Consider the following 21996-nt stretch of genomic DNA (forward strand, 5'->3'; position numbering starts at 1 on the left):
TCAAGTCTCTTCTTGGTAGCCTGCTATCCTTCCTCTGAGTGCTACCAGGTCTCCCCCTCCAGGGGACGTGGTCAAATATGAGGCACCAGAGTTCATGTGAAAGTCAGACCCCACTCTCCACTCAATTGTAAAGAATGCCCTGTCCATTGAGTAGATCTGGGTAGGGGTTCGAAGTTTACTGCACATATTGTCCTTGGCTGGTACCATAGTTTGAGCAGGACCCCTAGGCCCAGATCTGCCCGTCATAATGTTCTTCTTGTAGGTTTCTAGAACCATCTGGATCCTTCTATTTCCTCATTCTCCCATGCTTCTCTCACCTAGAGTCCCAATAGGATGTCCTCCCCTCTGTCCCACTTTCCTGGTAAGTGAAGGCTTTCATGGGACATGGCCCTTGGGCTAGTGTCCAGATATAAGTGAGTATATACCATTTGAGTCTCTCTGCTTCTGGGTTAGCTCACTCATTATGATCATTTCTAGTTCAATCCATTTGTCCACAAATTTCAGGAATTCCTTGTTTTTAATAGCTGAGTAGCATTCCATAGTGTAAATGTGCCACAGTTTCTTTATCCATTCTTCTACTGAGGGACAATTAGGCTGTTTCCAGGTTCTGGCTATTATGAATAAGGCTGCTGTGAACATGGTTGAGGAAATGTTCTTGTTGTGTGCTGGAGCATCTTCTGGGTATATTCCAAGGAGTGGATTTGCTGAGTCTTGAGGAAACCTTATTCCCAGTTTTCTGAGATATCACCAGATAGATTTCCAAAGTGGCTGTACTAGTTTGCATTCCCACCAGCAATGAAGGAGTGTTCCTCTCTCTCCACATCCTCGCCAGCATGTGGTGTCACTTGAATTTTTGATCTTAGCCATTCTGATGGGTGTAAGATGGAATCTCAGAGTTGTTTTGATTTGCATTTCCCTGACGACTAAGGAGGTTGAGCATTTCTTTAAGTGTTTCTCTGCCATTTGATATTCCTCTGTTGAGAATTCTCTGTTTAATTCCAAGCCCCATTTCTCAATTGGGTTATTTGGTTTGGTGGTGTTTAATTTCTTGAGTTCTTTATATATTTTGGATATTAGACCTTTGTCAGATGTAGGGTTGGTAAGATCTTTTCCCAGTCTGTAGGCTGTTGCTTTGCTCTGTTGACAGTGTCTCCTGCCTTACAGAAGCTTCTCAGCCTCATGACGTCCCATTTATTAATTGTTGACCTTAAGGCCTGGGCTGTTGGTGTTCTGTTCAGGAAGTTGTCATCTATGCCAGATATTCAGGATATCTGATGTGTGGGTGCCCCCAAAAAGGTCATGACCCACAGCTTGAGAGTCAATGCTCTTTATTTAACTTTTACTTTTTAGAAAATGAAAGCTTAGCTTTACTGGGCCAATTGATGGCTACCTTAACTTGATGGTCACATGCTGGACTACCGTGTGAATACTATATGTCAGAAAACAAGCAAAAGTGAGCAAGTAAAAGAAAAGAAATAAAGCACTGAATGTGTGTAGGAGACTTATGAGTCAGACTTCCCACCGCTGGGGCAGGCAGGGGCCCTTCTGGTGAAAGGTTAGAAGAATACTCTCAAAGATTATTAAATATACCATATGCTATTAAGTCATTTTTTTTGTGGCTGGGCAGTGATGGTGGTACATGCTTTTAATCTCTGCACTCGAGGTGGGACAGAGCTGGCAGGCAGATCTCTGTGAGTTCAAGGCCAGCCTGGTCTACAAAGCAAGTTCCAGAACAGCCAGGGCTACACAGAGAAATCATGTCTCAAAAACCAAACCAAACCAAACCCAACAACAACAACAAACAAACAAACCTACAATTTTTGTGCATTGGAGATTGAACTCAAGGCCTTGCATACTCCAGGTAAGTGCTGTACTGCAGAGGTACATCCAGCACGTGCTTTCTCTGTGACAATCTTTTGTGTAACTCATGCTGGCCTTGACTTTTCCATCTTCCTGTCTCAGCTTCCTGCAGGCTGGAATTACAGGAATGTGTCGGTTACACTGCTACAATGTGTGGCCAGTAGTTACATGGCAGCACATGGTACCTGAGAGCATGTGAAGATTACATTTAACTCGGGTTTTTTGTTTGTTTGTTTTGTTTTTTGTTTTTGTTTTTGTCAACGTGACACAAACTAGAGTCGTGTCCTTACCAGCCTGGCCTATGGGCAAATCTAGAGTGATTTTTTTGTTTGTTTGTTTTTGTTTTTTGTTAATGATTGATGTGGGATGACCCAGAGACACCGTAGGCTCCTGGGTGGGTGGGCCTGAGTTGTATAGGAAAGCAAGCTGAGCAAACTGTAAGGACCAAGGCAGTGAACAGCACCCCTCCAAGGCTTTGGTTTCAGTCTCTGCTTCCAGGTTCCTTCTGTAGTTCCTGCCCAAAGTTCCTGCTCTGACTTCCTCCAGTAATGGAGTGAGATGTGCCATGGGAAAGAAACTCTTTTCTCCCCAAGTTGCGTTTAGTCATGGTGTTTCATCACAGCAACAGAAACCCTAAGATGCTCTTGTTCTCTAAAAATACTAGAAAACAAACCACTTTTGTTGAGACAAGTAATAATATAAGCAAGGCAAAGTTGGAGATTTGTGCAGTTGTTGGCCTCAAGCATGGTTTTTAGAATGCAGTTTGGAATAAAAGATTATGTGTGAAATGAGCAGAATTCTGGACTGTGCCCAAAAAAATGCAGTGAAAAGGGAGGTGATTAAGAACTCCTTACATTTTCACATTACAGAGACTATTGATCTGGCATGGTGGCACCTGCCTTTAGCCCCAGCACTTGGAAAGCAGAGGCAGGAGGATCTCTATGAGTTTGAGGCCAGCCTGGTCTACATAGCACATCCAGGCCAGTCAGAGTTACACAGTGAGCCCTAGTCTCAAGAAAAGGGGCAAGGGTAGATAATAGAAACTATTTCCTTGGTGGCGCATGTCTTTAATCCCAGCACACGGGAGGCAGAGGCAGGTGGATTGCTGGGAGTTCGAGGCCAGCCTGGTCTACAAAGTGAGTCCAGGGATAGTCAAGGCTACACAGAGAAACCCTTTCATAGTTCCAAGCACAGAAGTTCAGTGAGCCGTAGAACCGATGTTGTGAAGACTTAATGCGAGGAGGGACACTTGAGGAGAGAGCCACGCAGCCATCAGCCACAGTTCTTGGCCTGGTCCCCCGAGAGGGAAGCATCCACACAGTAAAACAACCAGTCTCCTGGCTGTTAAATATCAACTTGGGTAAATTAGGGTAAAGTTTTTGTTCAGTAAATGATTTCAGGAGGCCAGTGAGATGGCTTAGGATGCTTGAAGGACAAAGCCAAACAGTCTGAGTTCAAACCCTAGAGCCCACAGAAAGGTGAGCGCTGAGAACTAAAGCCCCAGCTGACCCTCTGACCTCCACAGGTGTGCAGCAGCACCTGCACCCCCTCATCACACGCAGTGAGAATAGACAGGATCAACTTTCAAAACAGAGCCGTGATTTTAGGGGCCCGGGGGATGTTCTGATGGAAGCACGCTTGTCTCCCAGTCACGAGGACCTGGGTTCAATCCCCAGCTGAGCAAAACAAAACAATGCTATGCTGTTTGCACCTGATACTTAAACAGCTGTCAAATGTGCACACACACAAACATAAATAAATAAATAAATAACGTATGTGGTGGGCAGAGACCTTGTCACACCCTTGAACCATCCAAGTCTGGTCCTGAGCTTCTCCGTAAATGACTTTCTGCCGTGCTTTTTGTAAAATGGTGATTTATACTCGCTTGTAGAGCAGCTTAAACATGCAGATAATTATACAGAACGAAGAACAGTCATACATTTCTGTGCCTGCCAGGCTCCTCTCCCGTTTGTAAAATGTTAAAATATTTAGCGTTGATTGCTAAATTTAATAAATGTTAAGATAAAACGCCTCCGTCCTCCTGTCACCAGAGGTGACTGCTCTCTGATTTCCTGGCTCAGTGGCCAGCTTGCCCAGCTCTTTATCTTTGTACAAAAGGACTCCCACATCAATTTAATGTCTGGCTCCTTCCATTGCAGGCAACATTGAGTCCATTTACCTGACCCCCCCCCCCGCCACGGCTGCAGGCTATTCTATTCCTGTGCCCATCAACTTACATTTCCATTACTCCCCCCCCCCTTGTTTGTTCACTTACTTACTTATTTTTTTGAGTGGTCCAGGCTGGCCTAGGCTCTGCTATGGAGCCAGGTTGAGCACTATGTAGTGACTTATTCCCCCCCAGCTTTCCAAGTGCTGAGGTTACAAGCTGGGGCCACCACACCTGCGCTTCACACACACACCCCTTAATTTATTTTATTTATTCTCCTCTCATATATTAATCCTGACCACAGCTTCCCTTCCCCCGCCCCCCTCTTCCAAGTCCCCCACTTCCGTTTTTTCCTCCAGATCCACTCCTCCTCAGCCCTTCAGAAAAGAGCGGGCTTCCCAGGGATAGCAACCAAACATGGACTAGGCACATACCCTCATATCAAGACGGTGAGGCAACCCAGTGGGAGGAACAGGGTCCTGAGAGCAGGCGAAAGAGTCAGAGACATCCCCCGCTCCTACTGTTAGGGGCCTCACAAGAGCACCAAGCTACACAACCATAACATACAGGCAGAGTGCTTCTTCAGCCAACGCCCCAGTTCCAGGACGGGCTCCCTCCATTCCATACCCCTGGACTCTCTGGGGCCCTCCCAAGCTCTCCCGGTTCCCTCTATGGTTGTCTGTCCCGTTTCCTCTCTTTTTACTCTTAAGCAGCCTTGGAAAACTCTGAGGCTCCAGAGACCCCACACTCCCTTGTTACCAAATCTCCCCGACCCCCCCATCTAACTGCACCTGGAGAGGGTAGTCTCTGGGAGAAGGAAGCAAGCCTCCATTAGGTGATGGCAGGAAAGTGTTAGAATTTCCTTGTGGGGTGTCTTTTGCCTCTGCCCTACATATCTGTTCTATTCACCCAAGCTCATTTCCCCACTGAGGCCCTGCCCCCACCTCTTGAGGTCCTGAGTCATTTTTTTGTTTAACTACCCCCAAGGAGGTTTAGCACCCTGGAGGCTCTCAGGCTCTCTATTTCCCAGTGCTCTGCTCAGTGATGGCTTGTGGACTGGCGATCCTTCTGTGTGGCTGGGGTAAGGCTTTGTGGTGGGGAAGGCAGTCTGTGGGTCAGCCCTGCCTGGCGGGATAACGGTGGGACTGTGGGTCATCTCCAACAGCTCTTCAAGGGCAGGGCAGGGGCCTGAATCAAAGGGGGGTACAAGGGACTTGGTGAGTACGGCGCGTGTGCAGCATGAATGGCCTTTCTAGAGCCATATTCTTCAAGGCTTCATGTTTACAGAGGCTCATATACAGAGGTATATAGGAAAAGCCGCAGAAGCCAGCAGGGAGGAAAAAGACTGGATCCTACCTGTCTGGTGTTCTGCAAGGTCCCACTCCATCAAGAGAATAAATAGCCCACAATTTGAAGTCTGTATCGGGACCATGTTCGTGTATCATTTAAAAATCAGATCCATGCCGAGGCCCAGATGTGCAGCTTCTCTTTAGAAATGCCAGGTCTGGGTTCTGGGCCTGCTCATGTGTGCCCCTTAGGAAGAGCTCTGTGGAATCTCTGTATGCCCCCCTCCCCCGGGGCCTGCTGACGTCACCATTTCACTTTCTGCTGCCCCCATATTGCCCAGGAGGGTTCGAGTCTGGCTAAGAGGGGGAGTCACTCAGCCGGGCAGTGGTGGCGCACGCCTTTAATCCCATAACTCAGGAAGCAGAGGCAGGTAGATCACTGTGAGTTCGAGGCCAGCCTGGTTTACAAAGTGAGTCTAGGACGGCCAAGGCTATGTATGCATAGAAACCTTGTCTTGAAACCTCTGCCCCCCAAAAAGTGGAGTCACTCCAATCAGGAAGGGATACATGTGAGGCTCCTGAGCATGTGGCCACAGGGCCCCAGCTCTCTACCTGTAACCCAAGTTCAAATGTCTCTCTGGCACCTACTCAGACAAATGACCATTTCGGAGTGTCCTTGGCCCTGATAGTACGGAATGGACTCCAGAAACCAGAGAGGGTTGGCAATTCTAGGAGGGTGGGGAAAAAAGATGGTTGCTTAGCAATAGGAGGGAGTAGAAAGGCTTTTGAAAGACAGAGACCCCCTGAGGCTTAGGCATCAACAGGGAGTGTGACCTACTAGGGAGAGGGAGGGTGACTGACAAGTGGCTGTCCTGAAGGGAGCTGTGAGCAGAACTTAGCATGTTCAAGGTCCTGAATTCAGTCTCCAGCACTAAAAGTGGGAGTGAAGTATTCTGGAGTTAACACTGTAAATGGCCTACTGTTCGATCCAGGATGTCCTTTGAACTGGTTTGAAGGTGACATTTACCCAAATTGTTGCCCTTTGCAATGGGTTGGTTCTTTGCTTTGTTTCTTTGAGACAAGAGTCTTGTCTGTCACCCTGGCTGGCCTGAAGCTCACTATGTAGTCCAGGCCAGCATAGAATTGACACTATTTTCATGCCTCTGCCTCTCAAGTGCTGAGATTAGAGGCATGCCTCGGTTGGGTTTGTTGTTTGTTTATTTGTTTTTCAGTGTTACGTACCCATTTACTTTGTGTGCGTGTATGTGTTTGGGGGTCAGGGGTGTGGGGGTGGCATGTGGATGGGGGTTCAGAGGACAACGTACAGGAGCTAGTTTGCTCCTTCTACCATGGGGGCCCCAGGGTTTGAATTCAGGACATCAGGCTAGGTGACAGGCAGCCGAGCCATCTCACTGGCCTGGATTTCGTTCTTTTTGAGGGCGGGAGAAGGATGAGGATGACCCCAATGGCCAGCCTAGCCCCTCGGCAGAGACATGGCGGGAGGAGAGGGCTTGTTCTCTTGGACAGGTGACATCCAATACTGCAGTGAGGTGGTGGAGTATCAAGGGACCAGGAGGCCTCTGGGGATTTGGCTTCTTTGCTAACATCTTCTCATCCCTGTATTCCTCAGTCCTGGCTTCCTGTGATGGGTCCAACCTGGATGTGGAGAAGCCCACAGTATTCAGAGAGGATGCAGCTGGCTTTGGGCAGACCGTGGTTCAGTTCGGTGGATCTCGGTAGGAAGGCTTTGCCTGCTCTCCTATGCCGCCAACTCCTTTCAGGTCCTGTAGACAGGTAGCTGCCGGTTGTAGGCGGGAGAAATGTGCCTTGGGTGAAAAAGAAGCCCTTCCGAGTCTCTTCCAAGGTCCCTGACATCTTCATATTTTAATGAATGGGCCCTGAAAGGACCATGATGGTCTGGACAAGACCTGGCCTGGAACAGCAGCCTTTGAACCGGCCCTCTGACTTGGGGGCGGAGAGCATACCCACTTGCAGTCTGGTGTTCCATTCTCAGGCTCCTCACGTGGTGAATGATCTGACCTTTGCACTTGTGTTCTGTAAGGAAAGAATGAGATGCTGGGAGTTGGAGGTCTTGGCCCACAAACCCACCTAACTCTCAGCTTCACTCCAGTTGTGCCTAGTAGCCACTGTGCTGCCCTCTCCTGGTAAGAGCTGGGTATGGTCAAGGTTGATGAAGTTACCCCAAAAGTATTTAGAGTTTGAGGGGTTGGGGGAAGGGGTGCTTAGGAACCAAGAGACCAGGAGACTGGGAAAAATCTCTTCCCAGCCCCAGCAGGCCCCATATTTTCACTTTGTATTGGTAGTTGCACATTATATACCTAGCCCTACCTTCTGGGAGCTTCTATTCTCTTGTTCCAGAAATGAGGACCACAGGATTTCAAGTCACATGTGATGTGGGTATAATCACAGTGTGGGAAACCCAGGGGGGAAGGGGGTAAACCCAGGCAGGCAATCGCAGGCTGCTCCACAGAGGTGCTGGCAGTGATGCGACAGGCAGCCCTGAGGCCCCTGACTTCTGAATGAATAGGCACCCCTTCACCCACCTGGCAACCTGGGGAGGCGAGAAAAGGGTTCAGGTCAGAGTCTAGACTCTAGGTTCCAGGGTCTTGTTTTTGTTTTGTTTTTCCTTTGTTTAAAAATGTAACACATAGACTGGTGCATGAATCTAAAGGGCCCAACTCAATGGCACCTTTACACACATATGTGCCAGGGTAGCTATTGCTCAGATTGGAGCATAGTCCTGTCCAGCAAACCCATCCTGTCCCTGCTGGGCACCAACACCCAGCAAATCCAGAGGCAGCTCTTGTCCTCGCATCTATCACCATTGGAAATTTTCTATTTGCTACAAAGCTGTGCTTGTCCTGGCGTTTTTTGTTTTTTGTTTTTTGTTTTTTTTTTTTTAACCATAAAGGAAACAGAAAAAAAAAAAAAGACCACATTTCTATAGAAAGAATGAGTTCAACAGAGAAGAGTCAAGTTTGTGTCATTGGGGGTCTCAAACCTTACAGTAGTCAGATCCTAACACTGTTCAGTTTTCCTCAGGAAACTCTTGAACACCCCTGAATCATGGATGGCACACGGAATTGTAACTTTCTGTAAAATAAACCGCTCTTGAGAAAAGAATCCTCAGTAGCCCATTGACTTAAGGTGTGCTTGGCCAGGAAAAAATGCCCATGTTTGTTTACTTGCCTTATCTGGGTGAGGAGACTGTTGGTAGCGATAAAATATTTCAAATTTAGGGAAAAAAATTTTTAAATCTCCTTGAAGTGTTTTGCAAGTAAACTGTTCACATTTCTCTGATAAGGGTTAGGTACAGATTCTGATATAACTTGTTAAATTGTCCAATTTAAATTGCTTACATTTATATTTACATTTTCCAGTTGACTATAATCTCCTTTGCTTGCAAAGCCGCTGATCTCAGGAAGTTGTTTCATTTAACTCAAGGTGACTATTTTTTTCAGGTGACTCAGAATGGCAGAGTCGTAGTGTGTTCCCATGACTGGGAAATGTCATTTTGGCACCAAAATGTTTTCATTCGGTAAAAGAAAAATCCAAAGTGTTTATTCACCAAGATACACACATATCTATATATGCATGCACATATACCAATGCATGCACACGAATAACAAGCCAGGGAGCATCCTGACTGATTTCTAAAGGGCCTCTCAAAAAAAAAAAAAAAAAAAAAATGCCCCAAACATCCCCACAGCCTGACGTCCTCATGGCACTCAGAGCAATCCTGTTCCTACTCTGACTGTGTGTTGTGGTTGTTCCTCTAGACTTGTGGTGGGAGCCCCTCTGGAGGTAGTGGCGATCAACCAAACAGGACAGTTGTACAACTGTGCACCTGCCACTGGCATGTGCCAACCCATCTTACTGCCCGGTGAGTGATTAACCTAGGATCGGGCTCCCCAGCTCTCCTAATATGCTCCTCTCAGCAGCTCCTCTCAGCAGCTAAGACTATCCCCCCTCAATGGACCTATGTGCTTGAGTGTGACTGTGTGTCCGCCTTCTCAGTTCCCCTAGGGGCAGTGAACATGTCCCTGGGCCTGTCTCTGGTGGCTGCCACCAACCACTCCCAATTGCTGGTGAGTTCTCTGGGTCACCAGAAGGGTCTTGAGAGGCATGGCGGGGACTGGAGGAGGCCGGAGGTAGGGATGGGAGTTGAGGACAAAGAGTATCGAAGAAGCAATGTTCACAGAGGTGGCTTCTGTCTTCAGGCCTGTGGTCCCACTGTGCAGAGAGCATGTGCGAAGAACATGTATGTAAAAGGTTCCTGCCTCCTTCTAGGCCCCGGCTTGCAGTTGACCCAGGTGGTTCCTGCTACCCTGCCAGGTGGGTTTGTTGGAGACAAGATTTCTGGAGCCGAGCTAGCATTGTGTGGACAGACAACGAGGCTTTCTTTTCCTGCAGGGCTGCATGAGGCTGCAGGAGCCTCAGCAAGCCCGAGAGGAGAGTGGGAGCACACTCAGGCCTGACAACGAAGACAGGAACCCTTAGTTGGTTACGGCTGAATCAGAGGAGAGCCTGCGCGCTGGTCAAGCAGGGGGTAAAGGTTTCACAGTTGTCACAGGTGTCTAGACACTCCGTGGATTTCCAATGATAGCAAGATCACGTCTTAAGGAAGAGAAATCCATGAGCAAGACAGTGTGGATGGCTCGTGACTAAACTGCCAGGACTCCCCACGAACTCTCTCTCTAAAGGGGGGCGGGGGTTGACAGAGCTGCAGAAAGTGTGATGCACAATTGTGGCAGCATCAACGTTGTCCATGGAGAATGGGGCCTGGCTGTTGTCCCACTGAGAGTCAGTCTATACAATGGTGTTTTATCTAGGTTCGAGGTTTTTTTCACATGGATAGGTAATAACCACCTTTCTCTGGGCTTTAGCTTTCTCATTGGCAAAATGGGGTTAGTGTTCAAGTAATTATAAAGACTAAAGGCTTTGAGGTATACAAAGTGGGTAGATCCCTGCCCGGCACGTAACATGTGATAACCCTTATTAGTAATATTCTGTCAAACGACTGTTTGCATCGAGAGGAGGGTACAGATAAAATGTGCCATCTATAGCCTAGGAATGGAAGCCAGGGGCCACACAGGATGCTAAGTGAGAGCGATGCAAGAGACTGCAGTGGCCACTATGCCGCCACAGTGAACGTTTAATCCATGGTAGAGCAGCAGCAATGACACCCCCCCCCCCACCCAGTGTGACTGCAATCTCTTTGGGGAGCAGAAAGAACAGAGAAGCGGTGTCTAGGGCCTTGGGAGTTGGGGAGACTATGTCTGGCCCGAAGAGGCTATTGTCTCCTCACAGGTGTCCATGGATGTCACAAGGTTGGACTCCTGATGGTAAAGAACACAGGGGCATAAACTAGGTGCAAGAGAGACGGGTTTGGTAGAGTTAGAAAGAACTAGGGTCTACTGTCTACCATCTGGGGCCAGGAAGTGCTGGGTGCCTGGGGGCGGGGTCACTGTCTAGTTGCCTCTCTATAAGGCCAATGGGTGGTGGGCAGGTTGAACTGGTAAGAAGCCACAATCAGAGGGGCCCCACTGGGAGAGGCCGCAGAGCTCAGCCAGCCTTCCCCTGGTTGGTTCATTGCTTTCTGTGAGAAGCTCAACTCTATTCAGGCACTTGTTGTTGGAAGCCTGGTGGATACAATAAAAGGAGGAGACATTTGATAGAACTTGGCATAGACTTAATAGAAAACAAGTGTGGTTGCTTTGTTATAAGGCTGAAGACACGGGCAGAAAAACAGGATGGCGGCTACTCAGGAGTGTGTAGGGTAATACGGCAGTGCCTATCAAATTTGGTTATTGCAACAATAAAATTAATTAATATGCACATAAGGTGATGAATGCAAGGTCTGGATGCCACTCTAACTATCAGCTGCTGTCGCCATCATCCCTTGTACAGACATCTCTAGGCATGCAGAAGAGAGGAAACTGTAGGCTTCTCAGCCTGCTGTGAGAAAGGTTAAGCGTGTGGTCCCTGAAGAAGCAGAAAGGGAAGTGGGGATCTTCCACTTCCTCCCAGCACCCTTGAGGCCCTGGTGGGCGGAGCAGATCAAGTGGGGGAGAAGAGCCGAGAGAGGAAAAAACCTTATTTTAAAGGTGTGTGGGAGGCAAGTTGTAGCTTTGAGGCTCCAACTTGTGTGACACCGCAGGGCTTTGTTGGTCAGCTCTCTCACCACCTCATGAATAACACAGGATGTGGGTGTTGGTGGAGGCCCACAACCCTGGTGCAAACATGGGGAGAATCTGAAAGGCTCTATTTATTTACATGCATGTGATATGCCTTTCCCCTTGCAGTGTGACCTCCATGAGGCAGGAGGTAGTATCCTTTTGAAAGTTAGGGCTCTGCAGCCAGATCTTCTCAGAAATAGATTCTGAGGTTCTAGAATGTTCTTGAGAGCAATGCTGGTCAGCAGGAGGACAGCGGTTTGGGTGGAAGGCAAGCACCAGTTAGCATTTCTCTTCCAACAAAAGCATTCTCTCCAGGAAGGAGTGAGAGGCTCCTGAGCTGCCTGCAAGTTGTGCAGAGAGCTCGCGAGGGCAGCTTTTCACATGCTGTCAGTCACCTGTGCTGGGGTGGGCCTTTTGGTGACATAGTGGCTTTTGAGTGCCCCCTGCTCCTGTCTGCCACCCTTCACTGTGTTCCTTTTAGTAACTCTAAATTGGACTTTGATGCAATTGTTACTTTGGACTGTTGTGGATTCTCTTTCTGGGGTGACTCTGAGTGTTGCACCAGGAAAAGTCTGTCACACAACTGCAAGGTGAATGGTGATGCAGTTCTTACAGACACTTCCATGACCTGGGAGCTTGTTCACTAGTTGACCCTATATGTAGGCTACAACCCTGGGCAACACACCTGCTGTCCAGAGGGATTCTTGGAACACTGAGGGCGGCGGCTGGCCAGCTCCGTATAGCTGGGAGCGAATGCCTCTGTACTGGGAAGGGATGCAGATGTGTTCTGCAAGCCTGGAGAACTTCTGGCACAGGTGATAGTGGTGACAACAGTTCTTACATTGAGCCATACCCTCTATTAATTTAGATATGTTTGTTGTTGCGATAACCTGGTGTGGTAGGCACTACTGTCATCCTTATTAGAGATAAGGAAGCCAAGGTCCAGAGAAACTAAGCAAGTTGCCTACATCCATCAGCTAGGAAGTGGCAGAGCTGGGGCTTGGGGAGAGGGACTTTGGTGCCAGAATGTGACCTTGAGCCACCTTGCCTCCTGGGCATTATAACACCCGAGAGCATGTATTTAGTGAGGATCTGACTGGATGATTGCTGAGCCTCTTTGGTCCCTAGCCTTTACGTCTTCTTTCCCACTCCCCCGGCCTCTTTGGGGGTGAGTGAAGACAGCACTAAGTCTTCCGCTGAGAGAAGAGGCAAGGACCCTCACTGTGGACAGGTTAGAAACTGCCTGGGAAATCCAAGATTGGTCTCCCAACCCTATTTAGCAAGAAGGAATTCTGGAGCCCAGGAAGTGGCTCGAGGCCCATACATACACCCAATTCCTCTCTCCTTCGCTGCAGAGTGTCCAGGACAAGAGACGGATGTTGCTTTCCTGATTGATGGCTCTGGCAGCATTGATCAAAAGGACTTCAACCAGATGAAGGACTTTGTCAAAGCTCTGATGGGCCAGGTTGCGAGCAGCAGCACCTCGGTGAATACTGGGCGCTGTGGCCTGGGAAGGGTGATGCAGGAAGGGGGCCTAGCACAGCTCGGGGAGCAGGAAGCCCAGGGGAAGAGTTATGGCAGGGCTAAGAGCCAAGTGCAAGGTGCCAGTTCAGGGCTCATTTAAGAACGAACACAAGAGGTTCTCCTGTGGCATTTAATATGTGTCCAGATGCTCCATTGCTTAAAACCATTGAGAGAGCCGAGCATGAGAGTGTGCGCCTGTCTTCCCAGCCCTTGGGAGACTGAGGCTGCAGGTCATGTGAGTTCAGGTTCAGTTGGATTATATAACGTGACCCTTTCCAGACCAAAAAAAAAAAAACCCAACTGATTAAACAAATAAATATACATCAACAACCAAGGATTTTTAAAAAAGATTTATTTATTTATTATGTATACAACGTCTGCATGGAGGCCTGCCCACCAGAAGAGGGCACCAGATCTCATTATAGATGGCTGTGAGCCACCATGTGGTTGCTGGGAATTGAACTCAGGACCTTTAGACAAGCTGCCAGTGCTCTTAACCTCTGAGCCATCTCTCCAGCCCCCCAGCCAAGGATTTTTAAACAATTTAGCTGTGAAATCTCATGGTGGGTAGCTCAAGCAAGTGAGTGGCACCTTCTTTATTATGTTTTCATTATAATCCATGATATTTTTATCTTAAAGTACGTGGGAAATAAACTGTAAATGCAAATTTTAAAAAACAAAGGCTAATTGAAAATAACAGCAGGGTCACTGGTGAAATGGCTCAGTGGGAAAAGGCACTTGCTGTACAAGCCTGATGTTCTGCAGCAGAAGGAGAGCATCAACTCCTGAACGCTGTTCTCTGTCCTCCACATCATGGCGTATGTACACCTGCACAACACACACACACACACACACACACACACACACACACACACGCAATACACCACACCACATACATACACACACACACACACCCACTCACACACTACACATGCACTCACACACACCACACTCACCACACTCACCACACACACACCACACACACGTACACACATATCACACACACATACACACACACACACACCCACTCACACACTCACACATACTACAAACGCACTCACACACACCACACTCACCGCACACACATACACACACACACCACACAAACACCACACCACACACACCACACACAAACTCACACACACACCACACACACACTCTCACACACTCATACACACACACATCACAGACATACAGACACTCTCACACACACACCACACACACAGACACTCACACACACACCACACACACACTCTCACACAGGCACTCACACACACACATTACAGACACACAGACACTCTCACACACACACCACACACACAGATACTCACACACACACACACACCACACACACAGATACACACACACCACAAACACACACCACACAGCCTGCAGAGAAGGGGTGAGGGAAAGGGAAAAGGGAGAAGAGAGGCCCAATGGAAGGATGAGGAGGGAGGGAACTGTGGCGGGTCCTGAGCCTGCGGCTTCCCTTGGCTTTTGCAGTTCTCCCTGATGCAGTACTCAAACCTCCTACAGACCCATTTTACCTTCAACGAGTTCTGGAAGAGCATGAGTCCTCATAGCCTGGTGGACCCCATCGTCCAGCTGAAAGGCCTGACGTTCACAGCCACAGCCATCCGGGAAGTGGTGTGAGTCCCCTCCTGCCTGCTGCCGCCTCAGATGTGGCACCAACATAGTTCCTCGCTCCTCTCTGGAGGCCACAGGAGGCTCTGGAAGACTACGGGGGGAGAAGGGACTGTAGGCAGAGGCAGAGTCCAGTTCCTAGATGTGACACTAGACTCCTCTGCAGGTTGTTGTTGTTGTTGTTATTATTATTATTAGGCCTGGTTCTAGGCACCTCAGCATATCCTTTCTTCTACATATCTAGTCAGCACTGGAACCAGGTGGTGGTGGGTTTGGCTTAGGGTGTGGTTCTCCTGTGAAGGAGTGAGGCTGAGTGTCTGGGATCCTTGGCTTTCTGCACACCCTTGGGTGCTGCACTAAAAGGTGAAAGGGTCACCCCAATCAAGGGATACTCTGGTTAAATGCACTCACCTACTTTGTGGGGGCAACTCTTGTACCTTGGACACAAGATGGAAAAGTCAAGGGGTTTAAAACCACACAGTCGCTCCTTTCCTGGAGCCAATGCTTTCCCACTGGTAGGCCCAGGGAAGAGAAAGATCTGAGGCAATGTGACAGTGGCTCACAACTCTAGGCCTGCTCCCCATATGCTGGAGTGCAGTGCGTCTCTCCAGAGCCTGTATCCCACAGCCAGTTGCATCTTAACCTTGGACTCAGCCACTGCTTGGTTCTTTCTAGCAATGAGTTAATTTTCTTCTCTTCTTCATCCCCTTCCTCTTCCTCTCTCTCCTCCTCCTTCCCTTCTTCCTTCCTTCCCTTAAGACATTTCATTTTAAAAGGACAAAATGGCAGGTCTGGTAACGTGCCTTAGCCGAGAGAGTGTTTGATAGGTAGTGGTATCCCCTCTAGTCCTAGCACCTGGGAGGTGGGCACAAGAGGATCCAAAGAGCAAGGTCATCCGGGGCTGACTTTGAGATCTGCTTGGGATGTATGAGACCAACCCAACCTGCCATCCATAAGCCCTCATGCCAAACAACAACTCGCAAAACCCAAAACAATGGCAACAGCATCATAGGAGCTTAAGAGTTACCCATAATCCCTCTAGACATCCTATCAGAACATGTATTAGGGACAAGAAGTGGGTACATTCAAATGAAATCAATAAATCTCTCTGTCCATCACAGTCCAAACGCCATTATGCAGACTAATAGTATATGATCTCAGCAGGGCAAAAAAAAAAAAAAAAAAAAAAAGATTTCCTCTGGTTTTTTTAAAAAGGAAATCTAGATTTATAGTATGCTCCATATTTTTGCTACAGTTTTGAGTTTTACTTTTCAACAGAGGAGCTGAAGAAACCGAGCTATGATTTGCTAAATTCCCTGCTTAGCGTTGGGCACTTCAGTGGTTTCTAGCATTGTACTTGGCGGGTGTTTTGTTGTGTTCTGGGCTTAGAGTGTGGGGGTTTTACAGTTACATTTTAAGCATCTGTTAGAGCTAGCATGTGACTGACCCCCCAGGCTGTTCACTGTCGTGGTATCTTTCCGATAACCAGATGCCATTTCTTCCAGTCATGAAATCTGGTGGCTTCAGCAATGCATATTCCTTTTTCCTAATCCAGGGGGAGGGGCTGGTAGGTCTAGCTGTTTCTGCAGCTGTTCTTTCAGGCAGCCAGAACCCAAAGAGTTCCTTCCTATACATGGTGCTCATGAAGGGACAAGCTGGGGGAGGGGGCTCATCTGGAATAACTAGACCTGTGTCTACACATGGTCTCTTCCCATGGGCTGCTCCCGGAACCTCTAACAGAGGACTTCTCTCGCTGTGGCTCACAAGTACGGCTACGGACCTAGGTCTGAGATAAGAGTACTTGCCTGACAACGCAAAATAAGCCACTACATTGTTAATGGTGAAAGTGAGTCACAGGGCACACAGGGCAGGCCAGGGTCTCTCTGGGAGAAGCGTTTGGAACCACATTTAGAGAGCAGTCATGGCACGATTGCTATCATTTTTCTTGGAGGAAGTTCAGAGACTGAGAGAGGTTAAGTAGCACACACAAAGGATGCCTGACTCCAAAGCTTCTGCCCCAAACCATACTGCCTCCTAGGAAAGTGTCACTGGTAGAAGCTTTAGTAAATATTGAATATAAATACTTTTATTATTGGTCTATTTCAGTTTAGCATTCTAAAAGGGAATTCTTTTTGTTTTCCTTCCTCCCCATCCCCCACTCACCTTTTTTGGGGGGAATAGATGTGAGAGTCAGGGTGTGTGTGTGTGTGTGTGTGTGTGTGTGTGTGTGTGTGTGTTTCAGATCTCACTATGTAGCCTAGCCTGGCCTGGAACCCATGCCCCTCCTGCCTCATCCTCCAAAGGCTGGGATTGCATACCTGGGCCACCATGGCCAGCTGTGAATGGTTTTTACAGCACGCCCGGCAGAGCCTGATAAGCTTCAGCCTTTGCCAATTGCCTTTGCAGAATCAATTATGTCTCAACAATCTTGCCTCTCTACTCTACGACAGGCAAGAGCTATTTCATAGCAAGAACGGGGCTCGCAAAAGGGCCAAGAAGATCCTAATTGTCATCACAGATGGGCAGAAATACCGAGATCCCCTGAAGTACAGTGATGTCATCCCCGAGGCAGAGAAAGCTAATGTCGTCCGCTATGCTATAGGGGTACAGTCTCTTCCTCCTTGTACCTACAGACCCAGCCTTCTTCTCCTCCGCCCTGTGAAGGCCCATGGGGCTTCTACCATTTAGATGCCACTCTGTTACAGGTGGGAGACGCCTTCCAGGAACCCACCGCCCTGGAGGAGCTGAACACCATTGGCTCAGCTCCTCCACAGGACCACGTGTTCCAGGTGGGCAGCTTTTTAGCACTTGGCAGCATCCAGAAACAGCTTCAGGAGAAAATCTTTGCCATCGAGGGTAAGTGGGAACTGAAGGGAGCTGAAAGGATTGATACCAATTGCCCCCTAAAGCCTTGGTGTTCACTCTTATTCATAAGTCACCCCAAAATTGCTCTATAGAGCTCGGGCCCTGAGCCCCATTTTCCCTCTCTTCTGATTCCTCGTGCTTTCATAGCTTTGGAGAATCTAAGCGACATGTTTCCCCCATAGGAACCCAACTGAATTCCAGTAGCTCCTTTCAGCATGAGATGTCACAAGAAGGCTTCAGTTCAGCTCTCTCAATGGTGGGTGGAACGTGCGTGTAGCAAACAGGCATCAACCCTGGGCCGTCTGTGGGCGGGATGGGGACCCGCGAGGGACCAGAGGCAGGTTTGTCCTGCTCTCTGATGGACCAGTGCCACCCACAGTTCTTAAGGTGCTGAGGATGAAGAAGAGCAGGAGACAGCCAAAGCTCTTTCATGGGACACGCATTCCAGTGGGGAGAGACCAAGCTGGAAGCACGCTCGCTGTACTGTGTATTGATTAGGATAGAAAGAGAAAGATGGTCCAACGGCTCAGGGATGAGAAAGGGCCAGCTCTGGAAAAATCTGAGAAACGACTGCTGTGGTTAGAGGAAAAGGCAATTGAAAAGGTTCTGGCTTGGAAATAAAGCTGTTGTGCTGTGAAAAGAAGGGGTGAATATAGCAGGAGCAGAGCCATTGAACGAGAGGCATTGTGGGCAGCTGGAAGGGGAGGATGGTCTAGGCCATACGGACCAGAAAGAAAACAGTGCCACAGGGCTTGTTTGGAAATAGATGTATGCCCAAAGCATTTGAAGAGATTTTTTCTTCTAATAATTCGGGGCTGAGCAGAAATGCAACAGAAATGAAAACAGGTTGGCTTTGAACTGGTCACTAGAGCTATGTCAAAGGTGCTTAGAAGGTCGTTAAACACTTCTTTCAGTGCTTTCTTATTTCTAAGTTCCCTATGATCAAAAGTTTAAAAGAGTGAAAGCGAGTAAGGAATGCCGGGGAGCATGAAGGACTGCATGCACTCTCAGGGCACTGGCGATGAGGATGACTTTGTCACAGAAGGGCTGAGGGACGACCGGAGGGTGGTTAGGACAAAGGTCCGCTATGCTTGGGAAGAGACATCAACTGCATGGGCTCCATTGGGAAAGGACCCAGATGACACTCCATGGGGACCAGTAGTGGTTTCCCAGCAGAACGGTACCTACCTATTGGGTTTCCGGAGGCCTGAGTTTGGGATGAGAGAAGATAGAACAAATGCCAGGAACCGAGGAGGGGGAACAGGCGGAGAAGTGACAGGGCTGATAGGGGCCAGGACAATGTACCGAGAGACTGTGGGGTTAAAGTGCAGAGACTGTGGGTGAAAATTAAGGGAGAAGAAAGGTCAGGATGAGGAGAGGTGTTTGGGGCAGGCTTCCTTGGATTAGGAAAGCGACCTGCTCTAGCCTGCTCAGCCCTGGCACCCTTTTCTCCCAGAATGGACCAGTTCTAGGGGCTGTGGGAAGCTTCAGCTGGTCTGGAGGTGCCTTCATATACCCCCCAAATATGAGGCCCACTTTCATCAATATGTCTCAGGAGAATGTGGACATGAGTGATGCTTACCTGGGTAAGAAGAGGCTGGTGGGGTCAGGGTTTAGGAGTGCGGGGGTGGGGTGGGTGGGCCGAGGGGGAGGGGGAGGTATTGGAAGGGTGGGTCGAGCTATCTGAAGGCAGGAGAAGCCTTGGTGCTGAGTTCTGGGTGCCTCAGGTTACTCCACCGCACTGGCCATTTGGAAGGGGGTCCACAGCCTGGTCCTGGGGGCCCCTCGCCATCAGCACATGGGGAAGGTCGTCATCTTTACCCAGGAATCCGGGCAATGGAAGGCCGAGTCTGAAGTCAGAGGGACACAGGTTGGTATGGAAGAAACCAGAGTGGAGCATGAGAGTGGGCAGTGTGGCCAGGGTGGAGAAGGAGGAGATGAAGGGGTCTGGGGGCCCACAGAAGAGGCTACGGTGCTGGGGGAGAGGCCCAGGGTGGGTGTCTTTAGATGACTTCGGGCTTGTCCCATCAGATTGGCTCCTACTTTGGGGCCTCCCTCTGTTCTGTGGACATGAATAGAGATGGCAGCACTGACTTGGTCCTGATTGGTGCCCCCCACTACTATGAGCAGACTCGAGGCGGGCAGGTATCAGTGTGCCCCATGCCCGATGAGGTGAGTGCCAAAGGGTCCTGGCTGGTGGCATCTGGTGTGGGAAGGGCTGCCTAGGTTGGGTCTGACATGGGCTTTGCTCTGCAGAGGAGCAGGTGGCAGTGTAAGGCCACTCTCCGTGGGGAGCAGGGCCATCCTTGGGGCCGCTTTGGGGCGGCTCTGACAGTGCTAGGGGACGTGAATGGGGACGGTCTGATAGACGTGGCTATTGGTGCCCCTGGAGAGGAGGAGAACAGAGGCGCCATCTACGTATTTCACGGAGCCTCGAAACTGGACATCGCTCTCTCGCCCAGCCAGGTGAGGCCTTGTTGCCAGCCTCTTGTAGTTCCTTCACCCTCTCCATGTCTTGGATTGGCCAAATTCAGCCTCTGGTTTCTGGCGACAGTGGCTGTTGCTTTTCTTGTTTCTTAGTCTATTTTCCCAAGCTGAGCACAAAGTGTCCTCACATCGACGTAGTACCCACTCTGCTGTGGACAGTTCTCTGAGTAAGAGACCAAGCTTGGACGTTGAACCTCTGGCAATAGGAACACACATCATTTGCTGTGTGTTCTTTTTTTTTTTTTTTTTTTTTAATGTACACCAGAAGAGGGCACCAGCTCTCATTACAGATGGTTGTGAACCACCATGTGGTTGCTGGGAATTGAACTCGGGACCTTTGGAAGAGCAATCAGTGCTCTTAACCTCTTAGCCATCTCTCCAGCCCATGCTGTGTGTTCTTTTTCTAAATGATTGACTTAGAACTCTGCAAGCTTTGGGATTTTGCTTCCTCCCCCGCCCCACCCCCCGGCCCCGTGAAATAGAAATGATGAATTAATCCCTTCCTGTAAAGATATTACAGTGAGTGCACTAAGCACTCCATGTACCAAATATTGTCTGGATGACTGTGCAAATGATAAACAAATACATCTATTTTAATCCCATGGCTATAATTTTCATTTCATGGCTGCTTACACCCTTAGGAGAAGCTGGATTTATAAGAGGGCTCCTCTTCTCTTTTTCTGAGAGTCTCCTAAGACAGCCCCCAACACACACACACTGTTTGCTTTAACCCCCAGCTCTTCATTTCTCCTTTAACAATCCCTGGACACCATCATCTATTGGTTTTTATTTTTCTTTCCCTTTTTGATCAGCGGGTCGCTGGATCCCAGTTCTCTCCGAGGCTCCAATATTTTGGGCAGTCATTAAGTGGGGGTCAGGACCTTACGCAGGATGGCCTGGTGGACCTGGCTGTGGGAGCCCAGGGGCACGTGCTGCTGCTCAGGTGAGAATTCGCCCACATCCCACCTTTGCTCACCATGTCCACGTCTCTTGGGCTGGTCCTCCCTTCTCCTGGAGGTCATGTCTTCAGCTCTTGCTTATGTCCCCAGGAGTCTGCCTTTGCTGAAAGTGGAGGTCTCCATAAGATTTGCCCCCGTGGAGGTGGCAAAGTCTGTGCACCAGTGCTGGAATAGAACTCCCACTGCCCTCGAAGCTGGCAAGGCCACTGTCTGCCTCACCATCCACAAAGGTTCACCTGACCAGCTAGGTGAGTGTTTTTCTAAAAAATGGGTCTAGCATCGCCCCGTTAGAGTCTCTAAGGCTATCTTCAAGACAGAGCAAGCCCAGAAGCATAAATCCCTCCACCCTTCCTCAAGTGCCTGAGGCAGGGCCTGGGTTCTCTTCTTCCTCTTCTTCATGCACCCAGGCCCATGGCCCCTGTCCAGGAAGACCCATACCCTCTTCCTTCCTCCCCTCCCTGCCTCAGCCTCTGTCCCTGGTTAAGCTACCACCTGTCTGGTCACCTACAGCAAAGCAGTGACTCTCACCCATTGTCCAGTGAGAAACTGCATCTGATCTCAAAATGTGAAGCCAGGCTCCTCACCCCAATCCTTAACTACTTTCTCTTATCATTATGGAGACTCAAACCCCTTCCTGTAACTCCATCCCATTGCTGGTCCCTCCCTCAATCTTCCATCACGTCTCACCCCACTCCTCTTTCCCCTTGACTTTTGTGAATGTACCAGCAAATCTCTCCCTGAGAGTCTTAGGAGTGCCAAAATTTGGGGGCATTCTTTCTCTCACATTGCATTTATGGACCATGTGTTTATCTCCTTTACTAGACTGTGATTCGTGAGTGAAGGGTCTGTCTGTCTGTCTGTCTGTCTGTCTGTCTGTCTGTCTGTCTCTATCGTCTATCATTGTCTCCTTGTAGTCTCAAAACTTGATGCCATCATGGAACGTGCTCAACTAGTATAAACAAATAAACGTAAACAGATAATTCTGTTTTATTTCTTTTTCCTTT

At 48.9% G+C, this 21996-nt stretch overlaps 1 protein-coding gene across 1 annotated transcript in view; it reads left to right on the forward strand.

Moving 5' to 3' along the window:
- LOC127190170 (integrin alpha-D-like) overlaps positions 1–21996 on the forward strand; it is a 50101-nt gene that overhangs the window by 16764 nt on the left and 11341 nt on the right. Inside the window, exons 2-17 of the mRNA XM_051147190.1 lie at positions 5058–5108; positions 6944–7049; positions 9114–9217; positions 9352–9422; positions 9555–9669; positions 12869–12999; positions 14541–14686; positions 17132–17285; positions 17387–17537; positions 17729–17802; positions 19003–19132; positions 19274–19416; positions 19578–19718; positions 19803–20012; positions 20846–20976; positions 21083–21240. Of these exons, the coding sequence (XP_051003147.1) occupies positions 5058–5108; positions 6944–7049; positions 9114–9217; positions 9352–9422; positions 9555–9669; positions 12869–12999; positions 14541–14686; positions 17132–17285; positions 17387–17537; positions 17729–17802; positions 19003–19132; positions 19274–19416; positions 19578–19718; positions 19803–20012; positions 20846–20976; positions 21083–21240 (2016 nt within the window). The remainder of the gene's footprint in view (positions 1–5057; positions 5109–6943; positions 7050–9113; positions 9218–9351; positions 9423–9554; positions 9670–12868; positions 13000–14540; positions 14687–17131; positions 17286–17386; positions 17538–17728; positions 17803–19002; positions 19133–19273; positions 19417–19577; positions 19719–19802; positions 20013–20845; positions 20977–21082; positions 21241–21996) is intronic.

Source organism: Acomys russatus, chromosome 5, assembly GCF_903995435.1.
Source record: "Acomys russatus chromosome 5, mAcoRus1.1, whole genome shotgun sequence".
In the NCBI taxonomy this organism is placed as follows: Eukaryota; Metazoa; Chordata; class Mammalia; order Rodentia; family Muridae; genus Acomys; species Acomys russatus.